General features: G+C 44.1%; 1 protein-coding gene across 3 annotated transcripts in view; it reads left to right on the top strand.

Moving 5' to 3' along the window:
* The window catches only part of LOC145658973 (uncharacterized), a 54,751-nt gene that overhangs the window by 30,990 nt on the left and 8,222 nt on the right, over positions 1-15,539 (top strand). The window contains exons 2-5 of one of the 3 annotated variants that reach the window (XM_081719192.1): positions 6,202-6,285; positions 7,140-7,297; positions 10,103-10,191; positions 14,017-14,071. In XM_081719192.1, coding sequence (XP_081575318.1) covers positions 6,258-6,285; positions 7,140-7,297; positions 10,103-10,191; positions 14,017-14,071 — 330 coding nt within the window. In that variant the 5' untranslated portion in view covers positions 6,202-6,257. Of the gene's footprint in view, positions 1-6,201; positions 6,286-6,765; positions 7,019-7,139; positions 7,298-10,102; positions 10,192-14,016; positions 14,072-15,539 lie in introns of those variants that run through there. The other 2 variants (XM_081719194.1, XM_081719193.1) reach the window with 2 other exon arrangements.

The following is a 15,539-nucleotide window of genomic DNA, read 5'->3' as shown; positions in this document are numbered from 1 at the left end:
TACTCGCCTGGCAGGCCAGATACAGCAAGGTGCTAGTAACACCAAGGTCCCAAGTACACCATTCCCAAGGAATGTGTGTACTGTTATAATGATAAATATGTAAGTATCTCTGAATAACAGCATCTGGCAAATGCTGTAAATGTGAATGTAATCTGTGCTTGCAGCATTAAACCATAGGAACAGCTCGCCTTCCTTGTGGATGTCCTTGCTCACCCGTTGACTGCTCTCCATGAGCCATCTGAATCCACAGCTACAGGAGAAGTGGTTCCAACATGATAAAGCACTAACCAAACTCACCTCCTGCTATGTTTCTTTATCCCTCCACCAACTCTTTTCCTTTCATGAAAGAAATTCATGCATCTCTGGAATCTTCGTGAACTCATGCCCAGCTGGATCCCCTGGAATCCATGGAATAGGGACACATAAGACTTGCATCTTAAGAAGAATGCTGAAGATTACAATCTGGACTTTGTCTGCACTGTGTGGGCTTGGGCCACCTGCATGCTTCACGCAGAGTTTCCCCTTAAACTAAGAAAGACTCCAGTGAGTGTTGTTAACTAGAAAACCATATTAAGCTCAATTTTGGTGCCTGTTTGTTTGTTCTGAAACAATATGATGTTTCTGTTTTAGGCTTAATAGACACCAAACACCCGTGAAACTCTTATCACTTTTTTAATGAGGAACCTGAACCGTTCTGGTTTGTGAACTGTTCTGGTTTAATTTTAAACTGTTTGGGGTGTTTACACCAAAATAAATAGGTTCCGGAACCCAGTTGGAGCCAAAGAATAGTAGTTCTTCAGCGTGAACTTGTAGAGGAAAGAGTCATCACACAGCGGAGCTAGGTGGGGTAAAGAGTTATCACACAGCGGAGTTGGATGGTGTAATTTGCCAGTGCATTTTGTTGTGCTTGAGGTCTTGCTAACAGACCAGCAAACCAGATGGAAGCTGACACTACATCTCCGTCCACATTGGACGATAATGACAATAGGTGGATTACATTAAACATAGCCTACATATAGTGTTTATTATGTATTATGTATAATGTATTATGTATAATGTATTTTATGTTATTAATGTTAATGTTGTTATATTTGTTATATTCAAGTTGATCAGTATGTTATTATTTAATTATCTGTTACTATTATTATCTGTCTCCTGTCACCGATAGCTGATCCGAGCTTGCTATTTGGATAAAAACAAAAATCTGTAACAACAGCACCAAAGCTCAAAGGTAATTTATGTGTGCTGCCATTTTGATACTACTGTGTAATTCAATTGTGTGCTGCCATGCCCGACAGTGATGAAGCATCCTTGTTTCCAATCAAAACTGTTGCGAATGTGGGCCAGTTCTCAGAATAGCAGCAAGGTTCTCAGAAGCATGAACTCGAACAGTGTGTGGACACATTACTCATCGGAAAATGGCTACCAATAAACCACCACTACTTCTCATTTTCATTGAAGATGGAGGTCCATTCGACTCAGTGAGGGTCCAGAAAATAACCCGTCCAATGGGTTGGATTAATCCATCAGGAGCCTTTTTTCTGTTTTTAGAATTATAATTATAAGCAATCTGTCAAATTAGGACTACCGTGGCTTCAAAAGCATGACCCCTATCTTTCCTTGACCCACAAGAAGAATGTAGCTTTGTCATGACTCTACTTCCAAAGTGAGCGCAACTATACAAGGGATGGAGCTAATTTCTCTGGTGTACCCAAATTTAAAGGAGCTGTTCAGCAAAAGTGCCACCACAGTGCTATCCCCACACCATTCCTTGTACTGAACCATTCCCCCCTGTGTTACACCTGCTTAGTTCTGAGTATGTCCTGTGTTTGTAAAGGAGATAAAGGTATGGAGGGATGCTTTAAGGAAGCCCAGAGGCAGGAGGTTATCCACTCATCTACCTCACTTGCTTTGGCTGGAATTTTCTTTGTGGAGGAGGATGGAGAACTGTGACCTTGCACAGACTACCTCACTGGCCTTAGTGAACTTTCTGTCAAGTTTCCCTATCCTCTACCTTAACACATTAGAGCTATTTGTGGACTCTATGCAGCCTCATCCAGAACAAATGGAAGACAGCTTTCTCCACAATGTCAGACTAATACATGAATCTGGTTATGCCCTATGGCCTTTCCAGTGGACCATGGCATTTAAGTACTTTATCAATTGCGTTATCATTTACGTTAATTATATTCTCATCTACTCAACAAGCCAGAAGGAGCACATGTGTCACATGTTTTGACAAGATTGTTGGATCATGGACTATATGTCAAGGCTGAGAAGTTATCATTTCCATCTCACATCTGTTATCTCCCTTGATTCCCTTCTTATTTTGAGGTGGTATATGCATAATTAAGCACAAAATGAATACGGTGCAGGAATGTCTCTGTCCCCATAATGTAAAAGACTTACAGTACTTCTTGGATTTTGCCAGCTTCTACAGACAGTTCATCAAAAATGCTGACTGCACCTCTGAGTGCACTCTCAAATGTGCTCCACACAGACTGTCCTGGTTCTCCAGAACTCCTGTTATGGCTTAACCTGACCAAGCCTGTCATGGTTGAGGTGCTAGTTGAGGATGTGCTGTCACAGCGGCAAGGAACCTTTCAATGTCTACACAGACCATTGCAATCGGAAATATATCGGATTATGATTTGCAACTGAACTGGTAGAAAGAACATAAAAACTGATGCCTTGTCCAGCGTTCATGATGTCAGACCCACAGATCTAAAAGCAGTTTATGTTATTCTGCACACCTGCTTGCTTGATCCAGATCTGTGAGATATCAATAAAAAGATCATGTGACATAGTTGCCCCTTCTCTGGCATCCTGGTTCCCACAGCCACAGCTTCCGTGGGCTACCTAGTTTTGTTGTTCCTGGATCCGCCCCTTGTTTCAGATTTGGTACTGGTTTTCCATCCCTTGTCTTGTGTTTTATCTCCATCCCTTATTTGTTTCAGGTATCTTTTGTTGTCTTGTAATTATCCTGTATATTTAAACCTTGTATTTTCCCTGTCTTATTAATGGTCATTGTTCTATGTCCCTGTGTTTTCAGTACTGTTGTGCTCTCCATTAGCCTACTAAGTTTCTTGCCTGTTTCTTCTTTGTCTATTTTTGTTTGGTTTATTACAGTTCTCATGTATTCCGGTTTTGTTTCTGACCCTGGACCGTTCTATGAACTATGTTTCTGGATTTGGCCTCAATAAAAGTCGCTCTACTCAGTGTTTGCATCCTGCCTCTGCTCACCATTCATTGCATCATGGTTTTAGCAGCTAGATACTAAGTGACCGACCCACCGAGAAGTTGTACATACCAATGGTTGCCTACGGTCAATGTGGACATGCAAAATCACATGACATTTTGCTCAGTGTGTGCTCTGGGCATTAATGTCAGTCTTATGTAAGGCCATCAACTCAAGGTCAATGGCTCAAGTTCAAGGAGAGGCTGAACCAGGAACTCAGTAGTTATTCTTATTGTTGCTGCATTGAATGGCAGGGTTGTTGGTGTAGGTTTCTCTTCTAGGCAGAGTATGCCTAGAGTATCTTTTTCACTCATCCTCTACACTCATGCCAATCCAGTGATTCCTCAGTTACCAACTGCCTGTTTCGCTGTCTTGGATGTTTTAAGGTTGGTAAGTAAGCATGGGCATCCTCTCCCACACACCTGTTAAGCAAACCTCCACTACTGGGAAGTTCCTGAGTTCCAGCCTTAAGAGGGTATGGCTATCCATTTAGGATATCCTCTTCCATCAGTCCTACCAGAAGCTCAACCAGAAGTTCATCTGACCATTGAAGATCATCAGTGGTCTAGGTCACTGTTGGAGATGTTCAGGACTCTTTTGAAGGAGAATTTCCAACATCAACTGCATGGTTGCCTTGTTCTGCAATCCCTGGGAGCACCCCTGGTTGTTTATCCATTTCAGAAGCAATGTGCTGTATGTGTATGTGATTGGATGAGGACTTCTTCTGTCACAGGTCTGCCACAACAGTGTATCTCTAGCACTGGGCCTCTCCTGGTTATTAGCTCCTGTACCTGATTTATGTCATTAGTGTTTTATATTGAAGGTCTTTGTGTGTTTGTTGCTTCTCACCATTTCTGTTTGCACCTCACCATTTCTTTGCATTATGTATGCCTGCCTTGTTAGTCTTTTAATTTTTTAGTTGACTTGTCTTCTTAGTCTAACTTTCTGCTTAAGTCTTCACCAGTGTCTCTGAGGTGTTACAATAAGAAGCCTGTTTTACTGTTTCATAGTTAAGAAAAGATGTTCTTGGTTGACACCTCTTAGTGCCACTTGGATTGAGGGTAGTTCTTTTCAGCTTTTATGTGTCATGAAATTGCTGCAGTCTGAAGTGGTGGTGCCTGACTCAGCTCCTGGAGACCTCCCGTCCAGCACAATGATTTCCCTACTTTTAAACACCTGATTCAATTCCTCAGTTAATTACCAGGTTCAACAGGTGTATTGGAGCAGGAAATCACCAAAATGTTGGACGCCTGGGCTATAGTTGGACATGCCTGATCTAAAGTATAAAACTCAGGAAATGTGTGAAATTCAGTTCAGTTGACCATTAAAAACCTCAGCTTTTTATTTCATGTCCTTAGGAGTCATCCATGGATAATTCCATTGCATGTGTATATTGACTCAGCCTTTGTTTCGTGCGTGCTGGAGGCCAGGGTGTCTGGGTCTTTGCCCCTAGTTCTGGCACACTCTTTGTTCATCCTGCTGGGTAGGGGGGGTGGGGGGGAGCTGCCTTGGCACTTATGCAGGCGGGTAGAGAGGGCGGGTATCTGTGGGGCAGGTGAGGGACTTGGCAGCCAAAATTTCTCGTTCTGATTCAAGTGGAGCAAGTGGAGGTGTAGAGGAGCCCAAAAAACTATCCCTGTGCCTCTTAATCCCTAGTTGGGCTTTGAGAGAGTCATGTTCATTACTCTTGTTTAATGGATTTAACATATTTTAAATTTGAATTGGTACATTTGAAATTGGTGAATCATGAATTTTGCATGCCGCAAGAATCCTCAGAAATATACTCTTAGGTAGCTGCTTTCTTGGCTACAGCAAGTGGATGTGTACATACATAGCTGACAACTTCATCTTGGATATATTAGACTAGTGTCAGCATGGCTTGAGGGGTATATCATACAGTCCAATGCTCTGTATATTACAAAACACTCCCTAAACCATATTGACTTGCCACATAGTTTGATTCATTTTGGTACCTTTAGATTAGTGTCAAAAAAGATGTGGAACATATATGGTGGTGCCCCATTTCATAGCTGCAGTATATATAACATAGCAAAGAGTCCTTCAGCCATGTTATGTCTGGGAGCAACCTATATTGAGATTAAATTAATTTAAAATGAATGTGGCCCTACAGATAATATTGTCTTTATTCTAAAATATTTACCTAATAATACTAAACAATGGTAATCAGATGTAAATCAACTTCAGTAACAGTCAGCCCATAAAGAAAGGAGATGATAAATGATCCTAGAGTTACACAGATAAGGGACAGTCAGGTGAGAGAGACTAATGCAAAGGTAATGGCACTCAAATATGTTTTGGTGTCTGGAGATCGGCGGCCTGCCAGCCAGACACACACGCGCACACACACACACTCACTCACATACATATACACACACACACACATACACACATCGACAGACAGAGGGAAGCCTGTGCCAGTGCCTGGATTAGACAGCCATGTAAACAAGCAAATAGATATTGAAACCATGACAGACAGACAGACAGCTGAGCAGACAGATGGACACAGAGACGCAGGGACAGAGACAAAACATGGTTAATTGCAGGCGTTTAGCATGGCAGGCGGTATGCCCCCTCTGCAGAAGGCTTTCTACGTGGCCATTGTGAGAACACAAAAACGGTTTTGCTGTGTCGATCTTAGGGAGTCTGTAGCACAAAGAGAACGAGGGAGAGAGGAGGACGAGAGAAAGCACGAGCGGGAAAGAGAGATGCGAGATGCTGCCTGGTGCTTTTCTGGAACAGGACAGTGAACCACTCTCCCTCTCTTCTTCCCTGTGTCTTCCTTTAAACTCATCTTCGGCCTCAGCCATTTTGACGAAGCTCTCTCTCTCTCTCTCTCTCTCTCTCTCTCTCTCTCTCTCTCTCTCTCTCTCTCTTTCTCTCTCTCTCTCCCTCTCCCTCCGACTTGCTCTCTCCCTGCGTGCCTTGGATTGGACACTGGCAAGGAGGAAGGAGGGAACAGTAGAGGAGAGAGACGGTGCAGCTCGCCGGAGAGGGAGACATGGCATATTTGCAGAAAAAGAAATCCGGTGTGAAAGCAGCCCTTTTCAGTGTTCACTTTTTTTTTCACCATTAAGCTTCGTTTTTTTTCTTCTTATCCTGTCAGAATCTTCCGTTAAGCTTCTGTTATTTTGTGTAGTAGCATTCTCTGCCCTTCCCTCTCAGTGTCTCCCCCTCTGCTCACTCTCTCCCTCTTACCCTTCGTCCCAAACTTTCACTCCGTTTTTCCCCCAGTTCGTCCTTCATGTTTTCTTCTCTGTTTGAAGCATTTTATATTTCATATTTCTCTTTTTTTTTTGTTATCCCCCCATTAAGTCGTATTCATGGGTGTTAAAGACAAAGGGAACTGTGCACATTTTGGCATCGTTGAGGGGAGTCAGAACCGCAGCCAAGGACCCTGCTGTGATCCAAAAAACTTGAGCACAGCGAAGCGCCAAAAAAAAAAAAAAAAGAAAACACCACCCTTTCCTTTGCTTGGTCACAAATTCCACTTTCCCCGTAGCCTGGGCAGTGCTGAAACTCCTCCTCGACCACATCTCACTGCGTTCAACCTTTCCGCCTTCTCTCTTCCTCTTCCACGGAACCTTTTTTTTATAACCCATTTCATGGCTTTTCGCTTTTGCCGGTAAATGTGGATGAGAGCCACCACGCAGGACAGGGGTGTTGTGGGTTTTTTTTCTTCAGGCTTTTTTTTTTTGACAATGACTTAGCCATATTCTGTTGCTCTTCTAGCGCCGGGACTTTAGGCTGCTGCTTGTGGTTGTAGGTTTCTATATACGCTCTCCATTCATGTTCGGACTTGTCTGTGTATTAAATGATTTCATTTTGTGAGTAAGCACTTTTCACTTTGTCCTGACGTGCTGTGTCCCTTTTCCTGTTCCAGATTTCTTTCTGGGTTTTTTTTTTTCTTGCGACGGAATCGGCCTAGTCTGCGTTCCAAGCCTGTCTCCATGTTACTGCCAGGAGATGACTGACCGCTCCTGTTCGGACCACGCACTGGTCAGAGCCCTGCGCACGGCTTCTCGACGCCTTCCTTCACTGGTATGCTGCTTTCTTTTATTCTCTGTTACCACACTCTCCATTCTTCATTGTTCCTTTTTGTTTCAAGCTACTCCAACATAAACCTTATTTTGTTTTTTTTTTTAGTCTGTTCTTATTTATGATTTGCTCCAGCGTTGTCGCCCGTTTGTCCAAAAGTCGCAATCGCTGATGAGACTGCAATAAAATCTTAAGAAACAAAATAAAATCTTTGCCCTAAGACTTTGTATCCAACACCATAGTGTTTTATCTAAACCCTAGATACATCACTGTTTGTCCTGAGTTACATATATAAGGGACTCCCTTTCAGAACCCATTAAACTGACTATAACAAACTAGCATTAAAATATGACATGATCGCTCTTTAAGAGATTCCTGCGCTTTGCAGGGCTAAAACTACTTATGAATGTATACTGACTAATACTATACAACCAACCCTGCATTTTCCTTCCAGGATGTCTGACATTGCAGATAATACACATTTGGGTTTCCCCTTGAGACCAGGACAAATATTAGGTTACTCACAAACCTGCTGCTTACATCACAAAACTCACCATAATGTTTATCGTTTCATCTGAATGCTCTAAGGAGTGGCATCACACCATGAATTATGTTATGGCTAATTACAGCTCATTGTACTCACATGTCTTTGCAACAACAAGGCAGGTCTTTGGTGTAGTTTATGGTGCTAAATTAGTGAGAGATTACTGGCAAACAAAAAAGTAGGACCTCCATATTTACACTGCAGGCCCCGAAATAAAAATATTTCATATCAATATCAAAGTTAAGAGCAGACAAATAGCACCAGACAGCTGAGCATGCTAATGTATAGGGACACTGAACTATTATCTGTTGTGCTTAAAATTATATATTTTTGTGCAAAACATTGTTCAGTCTGTGTGAATACACATTTGTCACATTTCCAATGTGTATTTTCTAAAAAGGTTGGATGCCTTTTCTGGTGTTGTGTGGTTGTTGAGAGTCAGCCACACTGCAGTGCACTGAGGCTAGCAGCAGCGTTGTGCCCGATACCGCCTAGCAGACAGGAATTCGGAATGCCAAGAACTTATGGCAATGTCCAAAGAGAGCTGTGTTGCTTTTTCGATTTGTTTTAATTCATCACATAAAGCTATAATTCACATGGCTTTTCAGTGATTCAGAACACACCCAAGCACTCTATGTCCAATTTAATATGGAGTGCTGTTTTTCTTCTATCTTTGAAAATCTTTTCAAATTTTATTTTCTTTTTTTTGGGGGGGTGGTTCTGTTTTTTCAGTTACCTGATTGGTGTGTCACTAAGAGTTATTTGTATTGAAGCTGTATAACTCTGCCTTCTAATACTATCTTCTGTAACTTTATCACATTAAGCTTATGTAATTTCTATTTGTATTTCAAAAAATTTTTTGTTATACAATCTGCATGACGTAAGGTGATACGTTTTGCTGGCGTGGGTCACTATGCATAGAGGTTATTCTCTGTGACACACGGAATGTCCAGTAAGGACTCTGTAGAAGGGAACGGTTCCGCTGCGTCCACAGCCATTCTGCCAGCTGCCACAAACCCGTAGATCCGAACTTGTGGTGACACTGTGCACAAGCTCGCGTCTACAGGTATGTGTCTGCGAGGTCACTGTGACGGCCATCCCCAGCGCACAGCACCTGACACATTCTGCAGAGTTCCCTGCATCACCCATCCTATTGGCTGTCTGGGACATATTCACCTTTTTACTACTGTGATAGTTCGTTTATATATGCTACACGGCATAAGGGAAAATGTAACTTAGATGTGCTAACGTGTGAGAAGGAAAGATGGGGTTTTACTGCAGTCCCTCCTTGTTAGGGTGTTCATGGGTTTTGGTGCATGCACTTTTGGTTCCCACCAAGAAGTGTAAACCGTCACTGCCTCGCCCATACTGCTCTTCCCTCGTCTGGCTGGAGTGTGACGACGTTGTCTCGGGATGAGGTAGTAGGTTGTATAGTTTAGAGTCACACCGTAGAAGATAACTGTACAGCCTCCTAGCTTTCCCTGAGTAGACGCCCTGCTCTCTGCTGGGTGGGTTACAGAGCATGCACTGTCCTGGCAATGACAGCGTGAAGATCCAAACAAGCCTGCATGTCAGAACAATATGTTTGTGTATGCTGAATGCATTTAAGCTGCTTTATTCAAACTGCTTTAATGCTTTGATTCTGACAAGTGAATTGTTTTTATCAACACAGCCAAGCCAACATACATTATGTATTAGAATCATTGTAGGTTTTTGGCTTAATGTAAAAGTCTGAAATTTTATATAACAATAAACAGACTTTTATATCATGGAATTGGTGGAAATATATTGTTTCCTTTAAAGGAAAATAGTCGTGGGTGCTTGCATTTTTATTTTATTGCTTCGTCTCACACTCCAATAGTATTCCAAAATCCGCCACATGCTAACAGTTTCAAGCATATATGGACTTTTCATGGGAATTCCTGGTTTTCTAATGATTTCTGCAGAACATGAGTAGAACTGTAGGGATTCATTTGCAGACTAGCTTTTCCTGTTTAATGATTTACCTGGATAAATATGACATTTGTTAACATACATTGCACAGCCAAAACTGACAATGCTGTTAGCGATAGCAGGTGGATATTTTTGCATTGCTGAATTTGGCCTATAAACAGGCGAGTATTCGTCTCACCCTCTGCATATATAAGTGCAGTAAGTGTCACTATATAATGTAATTTTTACAAATATATATGGTACAGTGGCTATTATTGGAAGTTTACTTGTCTGAATTGATGGCATATCCTTGATGGAATGATTTCATCCAGACAGGGGCAGGCACTGACGTGAGATCAGGACTGCAGTGTGTTCCTCTGCCACTCCTCAAACCCGCAGTCTGCTGCGTCAAACAGAACAGGCAAGTACTCGGCCCTCGTTTGTTCTTCGATATAATGCGGTGCTGATCAGCACACCTGTCACGCACCCACCCAGAACACACCCACCCAAAATGGTGAGATGGTGGTAGTAGGCTGTGTGTGTTTGTGTGTGTAGTGTTAGTCATTGGCACTTTGTTCCCTATGGTGAAGTGTGGCGCATGTGTACGTACTCTCCATGTGTGCACTGCTGCTGGTGTGTTTGCTTGTGCCTACAGACCTTTTTAAAGACGTCCAACTTTTATTCATCTATACATGTGTAAGCATGTCATGGTGCACTTTTACTGGCCTGGCAGCTTTGCAGAGAGCAAAGGTGGTGTAAGAAGGCGGAATGTGTTGCACACTCAGGTTTAGTGCACACTGATTTATTTCACAACAGACGGAATTTTAAAACCCACGTATTTTGGCTTACAGCATTTTTGTGCACACCAATCAGAAACGAGCTTCAGAAATCTCACTGATTCATGCTTTCGGGAATATCTTCGTCATGCATCTCAGAGGAAGATTACACGGCACACAAAAATCAACATTTAAAATCCTAAACACCTTCTATGGCCTTAAAAGAGGGAAATACCCAGAATGCCACAAGGTGTGCGTTTCATAGCCAAATGTGTACAAAGTTCAGCTCTCTTTTTTAACAAAATGGCAACACCATGTCTGCTCTACCAGCGGTGTAGCAAGGAAAAACAATTTTAAGGGAAATAAAACAGTAGAAACCTAGAGACCCAGTTAGTATGCTAATGATTGCGCAGGCTGCCCAAAGCCATGGATTAGCCCGTTATTCAGAGCGACAGGGTTTTTGGGAAATGTATATTTACATTTACATTATATGTTGATTGCTGAAATATTGACTGTGGCAGCATAAGCCTTAAAATGACAGTGTATTCATCAAACAGCTGCCTACAGTGCACAAAAGCAGATTCTCCATATTATTGTACATGTGATCGGTGAAACAAAACAAAAAATAAATTGTTGCTGCAATCCTGCAGTGTGCGCATGAAGCTGAAAATGCCAGACGAGTTCTATGTGCACTGGCCTGTGTTCCATGACCTCCTTCTGTGCTCCTTTTGCCCTTCTCAGTGGGAGGTTGTTAGCTGGGCAGCGAGCGCCGTGGCTGTGGTCATCTTTCGCACACCGCGCATGTAGCACCGAAGCTACTGCCTTCTCATGTCGACCTGTTGTGAGGTTTGATTAGCGGGCAGTGCTGCCCTCGTGACTAAGAATGCTAAGCAGTAGAATAAATGGCAAAACCCCGTGTTCATGCCGTTGTTGTTGTTTTTAGATTTCATCTTTTATTATTCATTCATTTTTTTCTTATTGTATGCCTGTTTTTGAAGTGTGCCTGAGCGTGCGCGCGCGTGTGTTGTCTGTCTGTGCGCTATCTCACCTGCAGTAGTTAGTAAGGTGCTCTAGGGGGCCCCCTGTTGACTAGTTGTGGTGCCTGCACGTTTGTAATCAGCATGCCTGTCTAGCAGTCGGGTAGTGGGAGTGCTCTCCTAGTCCTGGAGGAGCGCAGCACTGCAGAGTTTAGTCTGCAGTCAGCTACATCCTCACGCCCTTCATGAATTAGGCGTGTTTAAACAGGGAAAGCACTGAATTGCCTTTCTCCAGGATTTTTCTCCCATATGATTGGGTAAACTATAGAGCTCTGTGTGCTAGGGCTATATGTCCAGGACTGGGTTGGCCAGTACTGCGGCTGCATAGAAGAAGCAAAGAATGTATGTATGTGTCATTTATTTGAAAACATCTTTAATTCCATAGCTAGATTGGAGGATTAGATTAGAAGACATTGAGAGCTAGTGAAAGTAAGAAAGAGAGAGCGAGAGAGAGAGAGAGAGAGAGAGAGAGAGAGAGAGAGAGAGAGAGAGAGAGAGAGAGAGAGAGAGCAAGAGCAGAATGAATGCATGCTGAGACATTCACCCTGTCACTGATTAGGGCCCACTATGAGTTGGCCATCGAGAGGCCTCTTTCTCTGTAATCTCCCTCAGTTCCCCTTTTCGTCCCTCCTCTCCTCTGCCGTCTTCCCTTCTCCTGCCGTTGCTCGGCTCCCTTTCTCCCTTTTCTCTTTCTCTTCCCTCCATCACGGCGGCAACGGAAGCCAGGCGAGATTAAATGTAAGCCAAGCACATCATATGGCCCGGTTCACTCTCTCTCAATCTCTCCTTTTATCTGCTTCCTCCCTCCCACTCACTCTCCACGTTCGCTCTTTCTCTCTCCCTCTTTCCCTCTCACTCTCTCTCCCTCTCTCACTCTGTCTTCCTCTCTCACACACTCCCTCTCTTTCTGTATCTCTCCCTCTCTCTCACTCCCTCTCTTTCTCTGTCTGTCTCCCTCTCTCACTCCCTCTCTCTTTCTCCTTCTCTCAGTCGCTCCCTCATTCGTGCCCTCCCTCTCACTGATCTGTCTTTGGGTCCCTCCTTCCCACTCTGTTCAAACCTCCGCTAGAGAGAGAGAGAGTGAGAGAGAGTGTGAGAGAGAGAAGGTAAAAGAGAGAGCAAGAGAGAGAGAGAGAGAGAGAGAGAGAGAGAGAGCGAGAGAGAGAGAGAGAAAATAATGAGTGGAATAATGTTGAACAACAGGGGAAATTCCGAACTTGGAACTTTTTTTGGGGGGGGGGAACTTGAAAGAGAGAAAGGATCCCCGGCAAGGGTGCTGTAAGACGAAGACGTCCTCTTTTGGGTTCTCTCTCTCTCTCTCTTTCTCTCTCTCAGTTTCCCCCTCTCTACCTCTCCCTCTTGCCCTTTCTCTCCAGGGGGAGTGGGCCTCCTGCGCTTAACTGGTATCAGCTGTGGGAGGAAATGGAGTGATGATTTTTACTCCTCCATCTATTCTTCCCTTCTCTCGTTCTGTGCAGTGTTATACACCGAGATCTTCACTGGGCTTTGTCCACTGAGAGAGGGACGGACAGCAAGAGAGAGGAAGAGATCAGATGAGAGAGAGAGTCTCACATGCATTAAGAGAGACAGTGGTAAAATGATGGTGCAGGGATGGAGAGGAAGAAGACGATGAGAATAGTGATGAAGAGGACAGCAGGACCAGGTGCTGGCATGTTCTTTCCCTATTTGCTGTGGAACACTTCGGCTGACAGCTAGCGTGTTCTTCATCCCCGGACTGAATTTGCAGCACAAGTGGGGTGAGAGACTGTGTGTGTGTGTGTGTGTGTACTCTGTTTTGGCTAATAAATGTATATTATCATTTTGTTCTCTGAGTAAGAGTCTGCTGTTTATCGCTGGTGCCACTGCTCTCTCTGTCTGTCAGGTTTCATTTAAACACCTGCAGGTATTTCATCCATATTGTTCCCTCTGCTATGAACTTTGACCCTTCTTTGGTTCTTTCATTTTCTTTGGGTTGATTTTTTTTTTCCTTCCAAGAGGCTGCTGGAATCTGTTTGAAATTCCCTCCTTTTTCATTCCCGCTCTCTCTCTCCCTCTCTTTCTCTCTCTCTCTCATTCTCTCTCTCCCTCTTTCTACTGACTTGTTCTACCTCATACTCATTCTCTCTCTCTCTCTCTCTCTCTCTCTCTCTCTGCAGCTCTCAGCTCCAGACGGTGGTCAGACATCAGCTGTCTGACTGTGTGCTCTCCTTCTCTCTCTCCTTTTCGCTCTTCTCTCTCTGTCATTCCTGTCTTCCTTCTCTCTCATCTCGACGACACAATAGCCTGAAGAAAAAGAATCTCTCTCCCTCCCTCCCTCCCTCCCTGCCTCCCTCCCTCTCTGCCTCCCTCCCTCCCTCTCTGCCTCCCTCCCTCCCTCGTTCTCACTCTCAGTCTCTGTCTCTCACTCTCTCGTTCACTCTCTCTCTCTCTCAGACATGCAGGTTACTGCGGCACACGCGACACCCGGTCAGTTGCCGCTGGCGGCACAGTAAGTCCAATCTTTTTTTTTTTTGCTCAGCGTGTGTGTATGTGTGTGTGTGTGTGTCTGTGCATGGTGAGAGCTGGCATAACTGGTTAGTGTTCATATGATACAATATTATGATGGTAGCATCTTATTGTCGTGGTTTTGGATAGGGCTTGCTATGTGATGCAGTAGTTCACCTATAAGGCTGTGGAATTACGTGTGTGTGTGTGTGTGTGTGTGTGTGTGTGTGTTTGTGTGTGTGTGTGTGTGTGAGAGAGAGAGAGAGAGAGAGAGAGAGAGAGAGAGAGAGAGAGAGAGAGAGAGAAAGCAAGGGCGAGAGGGAGAGAAAGAGACAGGGAGCGGTTGTCTTTCTCTTTGCTGACTGCGCTGTCTCAGATAGTCTTGGTGCTACTACCATGTCTGCCAAATTGTGCTTTAGTTTGCTTCTAGATAAAGGTGGAAAGAACAGTGTTCACTTGTAATTCCAACCTGAAGAGAGAGGCAGACATGTATGTGTGACTTGTTCATTATTATGTCGATGCACGTGTGTGTGTGTGGCCAGCACGCGGTGTCTGTGTGTGGCACCGTTCCTCCACGCATGTGCTGGTTGGTGCTGTGCGCATGTGTGTGTGCATGCATGTGTGTGTTCCGAGTGTGAGACTTTGTGTCTTTGTGCGATGCATGGCGTGTGCGAAAGAGAGGCAGAGTTAAGTGTCACACTCAACCAGGAGCTCGCAGATTCGCTGCAGTCACCAAAAATGAAAAGATGCTGGACAAGAAAGAGAGAGTGTGTGAGAGAGAGAGAAAGAAAGAGAGAGCATGAGAGAGAGAGAGAGAGAGAGAGAGAGAGGGAGCGAGAGAGAGAGCGAGAGAGAGACGACAGGAGCGGATGAAGAAGAAAGCATGGAGGGATGCGTTGCAGTGGCATGCCAGTCTCTCTCTCTCGCTCGCCCTCCTTCCTTCTTCCTCTCTCCTCTGGAACAGATCGTGCCTCTCTCCTTCCCTGAGACCCTAACTTGTGACGTTCAGCCACGAAGTCCACGGGTTGGGTTCTTGGGAGCTGTGAGGGGCGCTCACGCGTCTGACTGCTGGAGTCCTGAACCAAACCAGAGGAGAGAAGAAAAGAAGCCGGGAGAGAATGAGCGAGGGAGCGAGGGAGCGAGGGAGCAGGGGAGCGCAGTGCCGAAATGGTTTATTTCATTAAGATGGATGACAAGTGTTTTGCCGTGAAAGGTGGAAAAATGAAAACCATTATTGAAAAAATGAAAACCATTATTGAAAAGACAGGACGAGGGTGACAGGGAATATGTGAAGAAGACTATGGGCCTTTGGGTCATGCTGTGGCAAGAGAGAAAAAGGAAAAGAGAGAGAAATAGAAAGAGACAGAGAGAGAGAGAGAGAATGACAGAGAGAAAGATGGTGATATGTGTTTTTAGGTTGGGGTGATGTAGGGCCAGTGTGGGTTTGGCCTAAACATAGTTTATGTTTAGAA

The sequence above is a fragment of the Electrophorus electricus genome, chromosome 8 (genome assembly GCF_041902795.1).
Source record: "Electrophorus electricus isolate QZ-2024a chromosome 8, ASM4190279v1, whole genome shotgun sequence".
NCBI lineage: Eukaryota > Metazoa > Chordata > Actinopteri > Gymnotiformes > Gymnotidae > Electrophorus > Electrophorus electricus.
Note: the sequence above shows the minus strand (reverse complement) of the source record. Positions and strands in the feature narration are given on the sequence as shown.